Here is a 12,354-nt window from a genome sequence, read left to right as displayed (position 1 = left end):
AGGCGAGCCCTGGAACTTGGGCTTCCGGTAAGATGCTGCCCACGCGCGCGTCTCAGCCTATGCGCGTGCTCGTGCATGCGCACGGCCTCCGCGCCGCCCTGTTTTCCTGCAGGTTCTGGGTCGAAGCTCCCTTCTCTCCTGCAGCTTTTGCTTTCGCTAACTTGGGAGTCGCAGATCCTGTGAGGGCCGAGGCCGGAGCTTTCCGGTCCGCAGCCGGAGGGCCCAGCGGGAGCGCGGACAGGGGCGGCGGGACCGTCGGCTCGGTGAGGCCCGTGGGCGCAGTTTGGGGGCCGCGAGAGGAAGGCTGGGCCTGGCCGGTCGCTCGCTGAGGTCCTACCGATCTGCGTCAACCTGGGCTCCCCGCTGTTCTGTGCGGAGCCCGGAAAGGACGCAATGGTCGGGCTGACAGCGGAGCAGCTGCACCGCTTTGGGGTGCGTGGACGGTCCGAGGACGAGGTGTGCAGGCACTGGAAGGGTCAGCGGTTCCAGATTCCCACGGTGTCACTCAGCGCCCTTCAGCACCAGTGCTCCGTCCGCTAGTTCCTACGTTTTTAGCACGTTGTTTACCTTTGTAGCATCATAACGGTCTAGTGCAGGAAGTCGTATTCCTTTTTTAAAATGGGCAGCAGTAACCAAGTTTAGTTGCATAGTTTGAAAAGAAACCACGCTTTATTACTGTTTATACGACGTCTGCCCAACTGGACCACTTTTCCTTTTGACGTTTTTGTTTTTGAAACGTGATCTCCTTGTGTTACCCAGGTTGTTTTGGCACCCGGTGATCCTCCTGTCTCGGCCTCCAGAGAACTGGGAGTACATGTATGTCACCTCGTGGAATGTTAATTTCAAGTGTACAGAGTCCAAGATTCTTTATTCACCTGACATATTTTCACCAATTTGAACAGGAATAAGTAACCTTTTTGCACCTTTACATCTGATGCCCAGTGTCTGAAAAAAGAAGCAGTGTTGAGTTCATTGTGTAGCTCAGCTGGGTGGTGATGGTGCAAACCTTTAATCCCAACACTTGGGAGGCAGAGGCAGGCAGGTCTCTGAGTTCGAGGCCACCCTGGTCTACAGAGTGAGTTCCAGGACAGTCAGAGAAACCCTAGCTTGAAGAAAGAAAATGTAGCCCATCCAACTGTTACCTGTTGGAGCTACTGGTTCCTCCTGTCACCCATGTTACCTCTTCAGAGTGTTTGTAGACTGTGACTTCATTTGGCACTTCCCAGGCAGGAGATGTGTCCCTGTGTAGACCAGTTAACACCCGATTTCCTTTTCCTCCCCTAGGTCTGCCATCAGCAGTGTCTGGCAGTGTCTGCGCTTTCCCAAGAGCAGCAGAAAATGAGCCGATCCAAGGTGAGTTTTTCCGTTTGTAAAGAGCCTTTTCTCCATTGTAATGTATTTTGGGAGACTGACAAAGGACTGTTCTTTAAAATGGTGTGGAGGTGGAAGATTATAAAGGCAATTACAATATAGAATATAGCCTGAGCGGCAGGATTGCATGGCCTGTTGTATAGGCAATGTGATAATTTTAGGCTAATGGAGTTCTTGGCAATGTGAGAGAAAGAAGGATCGCGTCCTTTCCATCACCTGCCTGCAAGAACTGCTGGAGATACCACTTTTGGTTGCTTATGGGTAGTAAAGATTGCCTAGGACTTGGGAAGTTTTCTTTATTCAAGTTGGTGTGATCATTAATGACATTCGTAATAACAACCTTTGAGTCCTGTGTAAGCAGAGGCCCCGCTGCCCATGAACTTGTTGCAGGACGTTTTTCCAGGGACCGTATGTGATGGGCCAGTGTGATCCATTTCCATCTTTCCTTTCTAAATCCCGTTTATATGGTGCACTTTGATGAAAATCTTTTAATAATTGTTCTTTAAAAATGCCTCTTATGGTTTGGGTTTTTTTCTGCCTCCTCCCCCCCCCCCAAAAAAATAAAAAACACAACGGGATGGTTCATTTGTTGTTTCACAGTTTGGGATTTTTTGCCATTGTCTTTACCTTTAAAGTAGTTAAAAAAAAAATTCCTGCCGGGCGGTGGTGGCGCACGCCTTTAATCCCAGCACTCGGGAGGCAGAGGCAGGCGGATCTCTGAGTTCGAGGCCAGCCTGGTCTACAAGAGCTAGTTCCAGGACAGGCTCTAAAGCCACAGAGAAACCCTGTCTCGAAAAACCAAAAAAAAAAAAAAAAAAAAAAACTGTTGTACAAGGCATTTGTGAGTTTCCTTCTAGAAACCTCTGTGATGTTCCTGTCTCCGCTGTTGTGAGATTAGCAGTTGTGCAGTGATGGCTGTTGTCACAGCCTGCAAAGGTCTTAGGGAAGGTTCAATGGTAGCTCACTCTTAGTACCGTTTCTTCCTCATTTGTTTGCTGAATACTGTTGTGAACGTGAACTCGCCATTTTGGCTTGCATAGCTCCTGTAGGAAGACAGATTAGAACTACCGGGTGGGCGTCTGAGCAGCGTGCTTCGTGCTTTGAAGTGTTTCAAGTGTCTCAGCATGTTGATTGTGAGCAACCTTGATAGTCAGATCTTGAGTTTGGAGACCAGATAATCCCTTTAAGGTATTTTTTGAGTTCTTGGGAAACACTTCTTAAATATTTGATAGCATTTGTTTCTTATTCAACATTTTATTTTGAAGTAATTTCAGATTCATAGAAAAGTTGCAAAGAGGGGCTAGAGAGATGGCTTAGTGGTTCAGCCAGATGGCTGGCTGCACTCCCAGAGGTCCTGAGTTCAATGTCCAGCAACCTCATGCATCTATAATGAGATCCGGCTCCCTCTTCTGGCCTACAGGCACCCATGCATGGAGAACACCATATACATAATAATTTTTTTTTAAACAAAAGAAAGGTTGCAGCTGGGCGGTGGTGGCGCACGCCTTTAATCCCAGCACTCGGGAGGCAGAGGCAGGCAGATCTCTGTGAGTTCGAGACCAGCCTGGTCTACAAGAGCTAGTTCCAGGACAGGCTCTAAAACTGCAGAGAAACCCTGTCTCGAAAAAAACCAAAAAAAAAAAAAAAAAAGAAAAGAAAGGTTGCAAAGAAACAAAAGACTGATACAAAGAAATTTTGCATTCATTTTGCTCTAAGATACCAATTCTTTTCTAAAAACAACTTTTTAAATATTTTGTATGTACCTACATATATGTGGTGGGGCAATATGTAGCACTTCCATAGTGTGGAAGTCAGTTCTCTTCCTCCACATGGATTCTGGGGATGGACCCAAGATCATCAGGCTGTGTGGCGAGTGCTTTTACCCACTGATCCGTCTCACTAGCCTGCCCTGCCAGCATTACTCAAGAGAGCAGGGTGGCTGCTAAAATAACCGACAGTGTGCACTCTACAGCACCGGATGTAATAAAATCCACTTCACAACGACAAAGTGATTGCTGAATCTAGAGAACATACAAGCACTTGAGGACTTTGTTTGGCTTTTTTTTTTTTTTTTTTTTTTTTTTTTTTTTAGAGGATCCAACTGGGAGAGTCTTATCCATAGAATTATAGAGTCATACATAGAATCAGGGTCTTATATAGAGAGTTATGGAGTCATATATAAAACCATAGTATTATACATACACTCTCATTCATGGAATCCTAGACTCTCATACATCATAGAGTTGTATCAGGCTTTTTCTTTTGAGCCACCAGCCAGCTCCCAAATCACGACACAGAGACTTATTAACTGTTGTGAATGCTCGGCCTTATCTTAGCTCTTATTTGAATCTGTTTCTCTCTATCTACATTTTGCCTCAGGGCGTTTTACCTTTCTGTATGTCCTGCTCGGTGTTTGTTGACCAGCAGCTTCCTGACCGGCCCCCTCATGTCTCCCTCTTCCTTTCCCTCATTCTCTCCTCCTCTCTTCTTCACGGGTCTTGATTTCTCTTCCTACTTATTCTCTCTGCACGCCAGTCTTGCTATCCCTCCTCTGCCTAGCTATTGGCTGTTCAGCTGTTGATTAACCAATCAGGTTCCTTAGGCAGGTAAGGCAAAACAGCAACATATCTTTTCATAATTAAACAAGTGGAACATAAACAAATGTATCACATCCTTAACATCATTAAACAAATGCAGCAGGAACAAACGTAACACGCCTTCACACAGTTAAATATGCCACAACATAAACAAACGTAACACACCTTCACACAGTTAAATATGCCACAACATAAACAAACGTAACACACCTTCACACAGTTAAATATTCCACAACATCGAGTCTCAATCCAAGAATTGTAGACAGACTTAACAATCCTAGGCATTGGCGTGGTACAGTTCCTGACAGAACTGTAAAGAAACAGAGGCACAGCTTCCACCGCCCCCTCCCAGTCATGGGACACAGCAGAACACTGCACATATGTGGGCACATGCACATTGGAGGGTACAGCCTGCTCCAGCCACCTGTCACTGCTGAGAGTGGAAGTCCTCAGTTCTACATTTGGAGTCATTTTTAGAAGGTTACAAAGAAAATCCCTTTATTTTTTTCCTATTTAGCTTCGCTTGCTTTTACATTTCGATTACTGATTCAGTGGGTGTTCATTCTGTGCTGGCAAAGGCTTGGGGGTGGCTTTCCTTGTTCAGGTATCTCCTGCTCTTACAGCCTTGCGTCACCACAGTGGAATACCAGAGCCAGCAAATTTCAGGGAAAACTGTCATTTGCTCAGTTTTGGAGCCAGTAAGCAGCATTCCCACCTTCAGATTCCTGCCCTGAGGTGCTGCCTTGGTTGCTCTTGATGATGGTCTATAACCCCAAAGCCAAAGGAACCCGTCCACCTTTAAGTTGCTTTTGCTCAGTGTTGGTCACAGCTGCAGAGATGCAAACAAGACTTTTCCTATTTTACTTCTCTTTATTCGTAGCCAGTAACAAACTCTTTAAATCTTTGGTTCTGGGTATTGAACTTGGGGCCTCTGCTATGCTAAGCACACACTCCACCTACTTACATCTGAGCCCTGGAGTCTACATTTATAATCTGGTAATGCCCACTAGTACTGGAGCTGAACCCAGGACCACACTGTGCTAGGCAAGTACTCTTACCACTGAGTTAGGTCTCTACACATGCCTGCATGCACACATGCGTACACACACACTTGTTAAAACAGAAACCTGCCCGATAATCTCAGGTGGCCCTTGAACTCACGATTTTCCTGCCTCGGCTTCCCAGGAGCGGGATTACAGGTGTGTGTCATCTTACCCAGCTTATTTTTCTTGTTTTGTGGAATGAAATCTTACTATGTAGCCTAGCCTTGCCTTGAACTAAGGACCTCCTGTCCCCATCTCCCAAGTGCTGGGATTACAGATGCACACTCCACTCCCGGCTGTGTGTGTTAATTTTATATCCTTTTACTTTACATTTATTTCATTATCAGTTCTCTGAATTGTCATATCATCCGCAAAGAGGAATAGATTTTCCTGGTCCCGATTACCCCTCTGAAGGTAACAGTGAGCATTGGGGTGGCGCAGGGTTTTCTTCCTAGCTGGGTACAATAGTGCACCACATTCAATTAGAAACCAAGTCAACCATTTAGACTCCCAAGTTTAAATCATTTCTAACACCTGTCTAGCAGTACACTCTGATTTTATGAAAGCAATATCATAATTTACTAGAAAACAAAAATAGGAGTCGAGCCAGCAAGATGCAGCAGATAAAAGTGCTCGCCACAAATGCCTGGGGACATGAGTTTATCTTCAGACCCATGTGAAGCTGGAAAAGAACATATTCACAAAGCTGTGCACTGGCCCCACACATGTGCCATAGCTTAAGTGTGCATACATGCACCTACACAGTGCTTTTTAAATATAATCAATAGATAAAATTTAGTTTCTCTGTGCTGAAGAGAAGGCTCAGTGGTTAAGAGCACTAGCTGCTCTTCCAGAGGATCTGGGTTCAAAGTCTGGCCTCTGTGGGGACCAGACATGCATATGGTGTGCAGACATGTGCGCCAGCAAAACACCCATACATGTGACAGAAATGAAGTTCTTTTTCATGTGTAAATTTAGTTTTGTTAGTGTTGAGTTGTTCATCTTGATACCCATCTTTTTTGTTTATTTAGTTTCCTTAGCTGATGGTTCTTTGGTTTGGTTTGGTTTGGTTTGGTTTGGTTTTTACCAGATAGGGTTTTTTTATGCAGCCTCAACTTTTCTGGAACTAGTTCTGTAGACCAGGCTGGCCTCGAACTCACAGAGATCCACCTGCCTCTGCCTCCCAAGTACTGGAATTAAAGGTGTACACCACCACTGCCCAGCTATCTGATTATTCTTAATATTCTGTTTAAATTTTGGGAGAATTCTTCTTATTTGAGGTACTGGAAGTTGAGTCTAGATTCTCCATTCTAGGCAAGGAAAGAGATTTTTTTTTTCCGAGACAGGGTTTCTCTGTAGCTTTGGAGCCTGTCCTGGAATTAGCTCTTGTACACCAGGCTGGCCTTGAACCCAGAGATCCACCTGCCTCTGCCTCCCAAGTGCTGGGATTAAAGATGTACACCACCACTGCCAGGCAGAAAGGGAAATTGTTAACAGCCAATGCAGATGGACTCCCGTGCCACCTGCTTGGCTCACCTCTTTACGGGACGATGGCTTCAGAGCCTAGAAGTGAGTAGAGAGGGCACTAATGGCTTGGTCACCCTTCCTGCTGTTGTGATGCGGCTCGAGAAGTGGCTCAGCAGTCAACACTGGCTGCTCTTCCGGAGTTCCCTTCTCTTAACCCCTTTCCTTGTGTATCTCACGCTAGTAAGATTCTCTTTTATCATTATTAATGTTGTGTATTACTGCAAGAAAGAAATGTTTGCAGTGAAACTTGAAATAACCTCCAATGTGTGAGTAGCCCATGCAGTTGGCTATCAGATGAAATATGTAGAAGTCAAAGAGCTGAAACACGGGGCTGGCAAGATGCCTCCGTTCGCACCACCAGACCTGGCAGCTGGAGTCTCATATCCAGAGCGCATGTGTGGAAGGAGAAATGAGCCTGACAGTTTTCCTCTCCCCCCATATTTGCTGCCGCGCAGGTGCTGAAAGCTTTTGTTTGTTTATTTTTCGAGACAGGGTTTTATCGCACAGCCCTGGCTCTCCTGGAACTCGCTCTGCAGACCAGGCTAGCCTCCAGCTCACAGAGATCGGCTGCCTCTGCCTCCAGTGTGTGCTGCCACTAACCCAGTTGTTTCCCACGTTTTCCAGCCTCTCCAGTTTACACAGTCCAGTTGCAAATGGGAACTGAACTGTCGTAGTGGCTCAGCTTCATCTCATTGGCTGTAATAAACTACTCTGAGAGAGGCAGCCTGAGTGAGAAGGGCCTGTGTGGCTCAGGATTCCAGGTTGTGGTCCATAATCCTGGGGAAATCAAGGCAGCAGAAATGTTAAGCATCTGCTCTTATTACATCTACAGTTGAGAGCACGGAGCACGGAATTAATGCCTGCTGCTAGCACTCAACTGGCTTTGTCCACTCTTATAGAATGCAGGATCTCTGTCCCAAGGAATGAGGCCACCCCTCGTGGGCAGGTCTTCCTACTGCAGCTAGCGTAATACAGACACACCCTCATGGGCCAGCCTAATTAGATTATGTCAGGTTGATAATTAACTGCTACATTCAAGTTTTGTTTTTGCTTTTGTTTCCCAAGACAACGTGTTTGCAATATGGTTTGTTTCCCTTCCAGGCTCTGTGGCACTAAGGTATGGAATGTTAGTGGCTTACTGCACCAGTTGGTTAGGAAAAGCTTGTTCTCTCTGGCCTTTTCTATATCCCCTAATTCTGATCACAGTGCCATTGCAGGGCCCACTGTCCTTCAGGGACGTGGCTGTGGCCTTTACCCAGGAGGAGTGGCAGCGGCTGGGCTCTGAGGAGAAGACGACGTACAGGGACGTGATGCTGGAGACCTACAGCAACCTCGTCTCCGTGGGTGAGCACCCGTTGCTTTCTAGATGCTGCGAATTCAGTGATTTGTCTCCAGTGTAAAGGAACAAGGGCTCCTTAGTCCTAGGTAGACATGAAGTCTGTCTTTTCTGCTCCATTGAAAGAGTCTACTTTTTGCCCCCTTGTGGCTCTGGATATTGAACCCAGCTCCTATATGTTAAGCAAGTGCTCTGCCTCTTAGCTGCATCCCTACACAGAAAATGGTAAGAAATATGTGTATAAGGGTGTGGTATAACTTGTGGCGCAGCTTCCTGTGTCGGAGTGATTTCTGCGGTAGTCCCAGCCCTTCTCCTTTTCTTGTTAACAGGGTATGATGTCACCAAGCCGAACGTGATTATTAAGTTGGAGCAGGGAGAAGAACCATGGACGGTGGAAGGCGACTGCCATGCGCAGAGTCGTGTGGGTGAGTGACTAGAGGTGAAATGTTACAAGGTGGCCTCCAGTTGATACTGTAGGGGGAGCTCTTGAAACTTGGTGCTTCCTACCAGGTAAAATCCAGAATCATGGAGGTTTATTTGTATTCAGAGTTAAGAAAAAAATATGACTTGAAGGGAAATTAAAAGCTGGACATAGTGAACATTTTCTTTGTGTCACAAGCTGCTTAAGCCCTGGTTGTGGAACTCTCTTTACATGGGAGGAAAATGGAACTTTGAGAACATTTTGACTTATGTGCCAGATGGAAAGGCAGAGACTTCACTAGGCGTGGTAGCTCAGGTCTGTAGTCTCAGAACTCGAGCGGAAACAAAAGCAAAGATTCCAGAGGTGTCTAAGGCACAGTCTCCTGTGTGGTGATGAATTGCCACGGTGTAAATGCAGAAGTGTCTGGGGTGGCAGTCCTCTTGTGTGGTGATGTGTTGCCACTTGATATAAAGGGGAATCTGTTTTTCCCAAACGTACGCCATTAGAACATTTCTTTTTCGTATATGCCCAATAACTATTTTCTCCTGCTTCCCTTTGCCGTGAGTCCTCCCACTTCTATCTAAGTCTATCACCCTTTCAGGAACTGGGCTTTCTGCTCATCATTCTTAGGTCATTTTCATTTTTTTTCTTTCAAAGTTGATTTGTAAAGTAAAGTGCTTATTTTCATTATAAATTTACTGTCTTCCCACTTCTTATCCCCACACATATACACAAATATAGATTACATATTATAAATCAAAACAGAGACCTATACACTCATAATAATTTTACTGATAGATTGCCCACAGATATGACATTTAGGTACCACTCCTTCTGTAGCTTGTAAATTCATGTTGACAGCATTTGTTCAATCTTACTCCTTTTCAGAAATCAGTAAAGTTGGTGACACCGTAGGGAAAATCCAAGAAAACGAAGGCAAACTTATGAGGCGAGCTGAGGATGTCAGCAGCCGAAGAGCAGAGAAGGGGGATGCGTTTGATAAAACTTATCACCTAGAACCACACCTCATTTTTTCAAGTGCAGGGGCTCCCCGTTGTGTGTCTTGCGGACAGACTTTGGAACCCATGTCAGCACTAATTAGTAGTGATGGAAGGTATGCACCGGAGAAGCCTGACAAGTGTGTTGATTGTGGGACAGCATGCAGAGAGAAAGCGGGTGACTTTAATCAAAATGGGGATACTTCTGCTCAACATGATGAAAGCATTCTGCAGAAAATTGCTGTTTTGGAGAAGCCCTTTGATTATGAGTGCATGGAAGCCTTAGACAGCGAAACTGTTTTCATGGCTCATGAGAGAGCTTATATGGGGGAGAAACCCTATGAATGGGATGATGATTCTGGACCAGACTTCATCCAGATGTCAGATTTCAGTACATATCAGAGGTCACAACTGGAAATGAAGCCTTTTGAATGTACACAGTGTGGGAAGTCCTTCTGTAAGAAGTCCAAATTCATCATCCATCAGAGAGCTCACACAGGAGAGAAACCGTATGCATGTAATGTGTGTGGGAAGTCCTTCAGTCAGAAGGGGACTCTCACTGTCCATCGGAGGTCACACTTAGAGGAGAAGCCCTATAAGTGTACTGAATGCGGGAAAACCTTTTGTCAGAAGTTACATCTCACACAGCATCTGAGAACTCACTCAGGAGAGAAGCCCTATGAATGCAGTGAATGTGGGAAAACCTTCTGCCAAAAGACACACCTCACTCTACACCAGAGAAACCATTCCGGGGAGAGGCCCTATCCGTGCAACGAGTGTGGGAAATCCTTCTCCCGAAAGTCTGCCCTCAATGACCATCAGAGAACACACACCGGAGAGAAGCTGTATAAGTGCAACGAGTGTGGGAAATCCTACTACCGAAAGTCCACTCTCATTACACACCAGCGAACGCACACGGGGGAGAAGCCCTACCAGTGTAGCGAGTGCGGGAAGTTCTTCTCCCGGGTGTCATACCTCACCATCCACTACAGGAGCCATTTAGAAGAGAAACCGTATGAGTGTGCAGAATGCGGGAAGACCTTCAATCTAAACTCAGCTTTCATTCGGCATCGGAAGGTACATTCGGAGGAGAGAGTCCTTGAATGTAGTGAATGCGGGAAGTTCTCCCAACTGCAGTGTCTCCCTGATCGCATGAATGACTTAGGACAGAAACACTATGAATGCAGTGAGTGTGGGAAGACCTTCCTTGAAAGCTCTACCTTCAGTGGGCCCCAGTCTGTTCCAGCCGCCGAGAAGACTTACGACTGTAATATATGTGGGAAGTCGTTCTCTGATTTGTCGTGCTACACTGTACATTACAGAGGTCATTCTGAAGAGAAGCCCTTCGGGTGCGGTGAGTGTGGGAAAACCTTCTCTCATAATTCATCCCTCTTTAGACATCAGAGAGTGCACACAGGTGAAAAGCCGTATGAATGTTGTGAGTGCGGGAAGTTCTTCTCGCAGAAGTCCTACCTCACCATCCACCACCGCATCCACTCAGGGGAGAAGCCCTACGAGTGCAGCAAGTGCGGGAAGGTCTTCTCTCGGATGTCCAACCTCACCGTGCACTACAGGAGCCACTCGGGAGAGAAGCCCTACGAGTGCAACGAATGTGGGAAGGTCTTCTCTCAGAAGTCCTACCTCACTGTCCATTACCGGACTCATTCGGGAGAGAAGCCTTATGAATGTAGTGAGTGTGGGAAGAAGTTCCACCACAGGTCAGCCTTCAATAGCCATCAGAGGATCCATAAAAGAGGGAGCATAAGTGTGCTCAGTGTGGAAAACCTCTGACACCTCATTTTAAAACAGACATCTGGTTATAGTGAACATTGGAAGTTTAACAGGGATTTTCTCCCTAATCTTTGTATTTGTGGTGCTGGCGATTGAATACAGGGCCTTTTGCATGCTGTAGACGCTCTACACAGAGCTGCACCCCAATGATTCATGAGTAGAGCATCCATGCTCTGTGTGAGAAGCCCTAAAACAAAATCCATCTTAACCTGAATTTTCAGAAAAGAATCTGTAGAAATTCAGCAAGAAACAGACCATGACCATACAACTCATGGGACACTAGATAATATTTACAGGGTGAAACTTTCAAAGTATTTAATATTTATTTCTGATTTAAATTGTATTTACAAATCAGGGAATCTTGCTAAGAAACATCAATAAGGTGAATATGTAACACACTTTGGAAACTTATTAAAAGCCATATTTGTGATGTAAAAACAGGTGTTTATAGAAAATATGCAAGAAGTTATCTGTTTTGAATAAACTTATAAAAAGGAAGTTATAAAGTTGGGAGTTGATCATAAGGCTGACCAAATATGTGGCATCTCTGATGTTTTAGAAATGCAAATTAATAGTAATTCTATGCAATCTTTCGCAACCATGGCTGTGAATAATTTTGAAAACATGATATTTAGCATTAGAATGGCAAGTGTTACAATGGGATATATTGGTGAGATTGTTCTATAATAGGAAAGTGCATAATTTTTTTGTGAATGCTTACCAGTAGAGTGGTTTTGTTAAAAATTTTCAACTGGAATTGAGCAATTTTTTAAAAATAACTATTTTGGTAAACTTTGCTGTCTTAGTGTTATATTGCTATGAAGAGACACCATGATCATAGCAAATCTTTTAATTTTTTTATTAATTAAATATTTATTTTACATCCCAACCCTCCTTTTTCTCCTTCTATTCCCTCTCCCCACCTCCTCTTCATCTTTCCAATCCAGTACCATGGCAATTCTTATAAAGGAAAACATTTAATTGGGACTGCTTACAGTTCAGAGATTTAGTCTATTATTGTCATGGTGGACAGCTTGGTGGCACACAGGCAGACAAAGTGCTGAAGAAGTAGCTGAGAGTTCTAATCCATCTGCATCAGGCAGCCAGAACAGAGAGATGTGGCCTGGCTTGAGCATTTGCAACCCCGTGCCCACCCCCAGTAACACACTCTCTCCAGCAGGGCCACACCCATCCCAACAAGGTCCCACCAAGTGCTACTCCTCAGTGACGGGGATTCAGATGGGCCTAGGGGGCCGTTCCTATTCAAAGC

At 45.2% G+C, this 12,354-nt stretch overlaps 1 protein-coding gene across 5 annotated transcripts; it reads left to right on the top strand.

Annotated features, from left to right (window-relative positions):
• The first annotated feature begins 31 nt into the window (after positions 1 to 31).
• On the top strand, positions 32 to 11,880 carry Rbak (RB associated KRAB zinc finger). 5 transcript variants are annotated; one of them, XM_038345601.1, is made up of 5 exons: positions 32 to 263; positions 1,285 to 1,353; positions 7,756 to 7,882; positions 8,204 to 8,299; positions 9,340 to 11,880. In XM_038345601.1, exons 1-5 carry the CDS (start codon positions 33 to 35, stop codon positions 11,082 to 11,084), a joined length of 2,268 nt encoding a protein of 755 aa, XP_038201529.1. In that variant the 5' UTR covers position 32; the 3' UTR covers positions 11,085 to 11,880. The 5 variants fall into 5 exon arrangements, with proteins under 5 accessions (XP_038201529.1, XP_038201528.1, XP_038201530.1 ...); XM_038345600.1 differs by having other exon boundaries at positions 9,184 to 11,880; XM_038345602.1 differs by lacking the exon at positions 32 to 263 and adding an exon at positions 295 to 456 and having other exon boundaries at positions 9,184 to 11,880.
• Positions 11,881 to 12,354: the final 474 nt, after the last annotated feature.

This window comes from Arvicola amphibius, chromosome 10 (genome assembly GCF_903992535.2).
Source record: "Arvicola amphibius chromosome 10, mArvAmp1.2, whole genome shotgun sequence".
Classification (NCBI taxonomy): Eukaryota; Metazoa; Chordata; class Mammalia; order Rodentia; family Cricetidae; genus Arvicola; species Arvicola amphibius.
The sequence above is the reverse complement of the archived record's forward strand: the minus strand, read 5'-3'. Positions and strand labels throughout refer to the sequence as shown.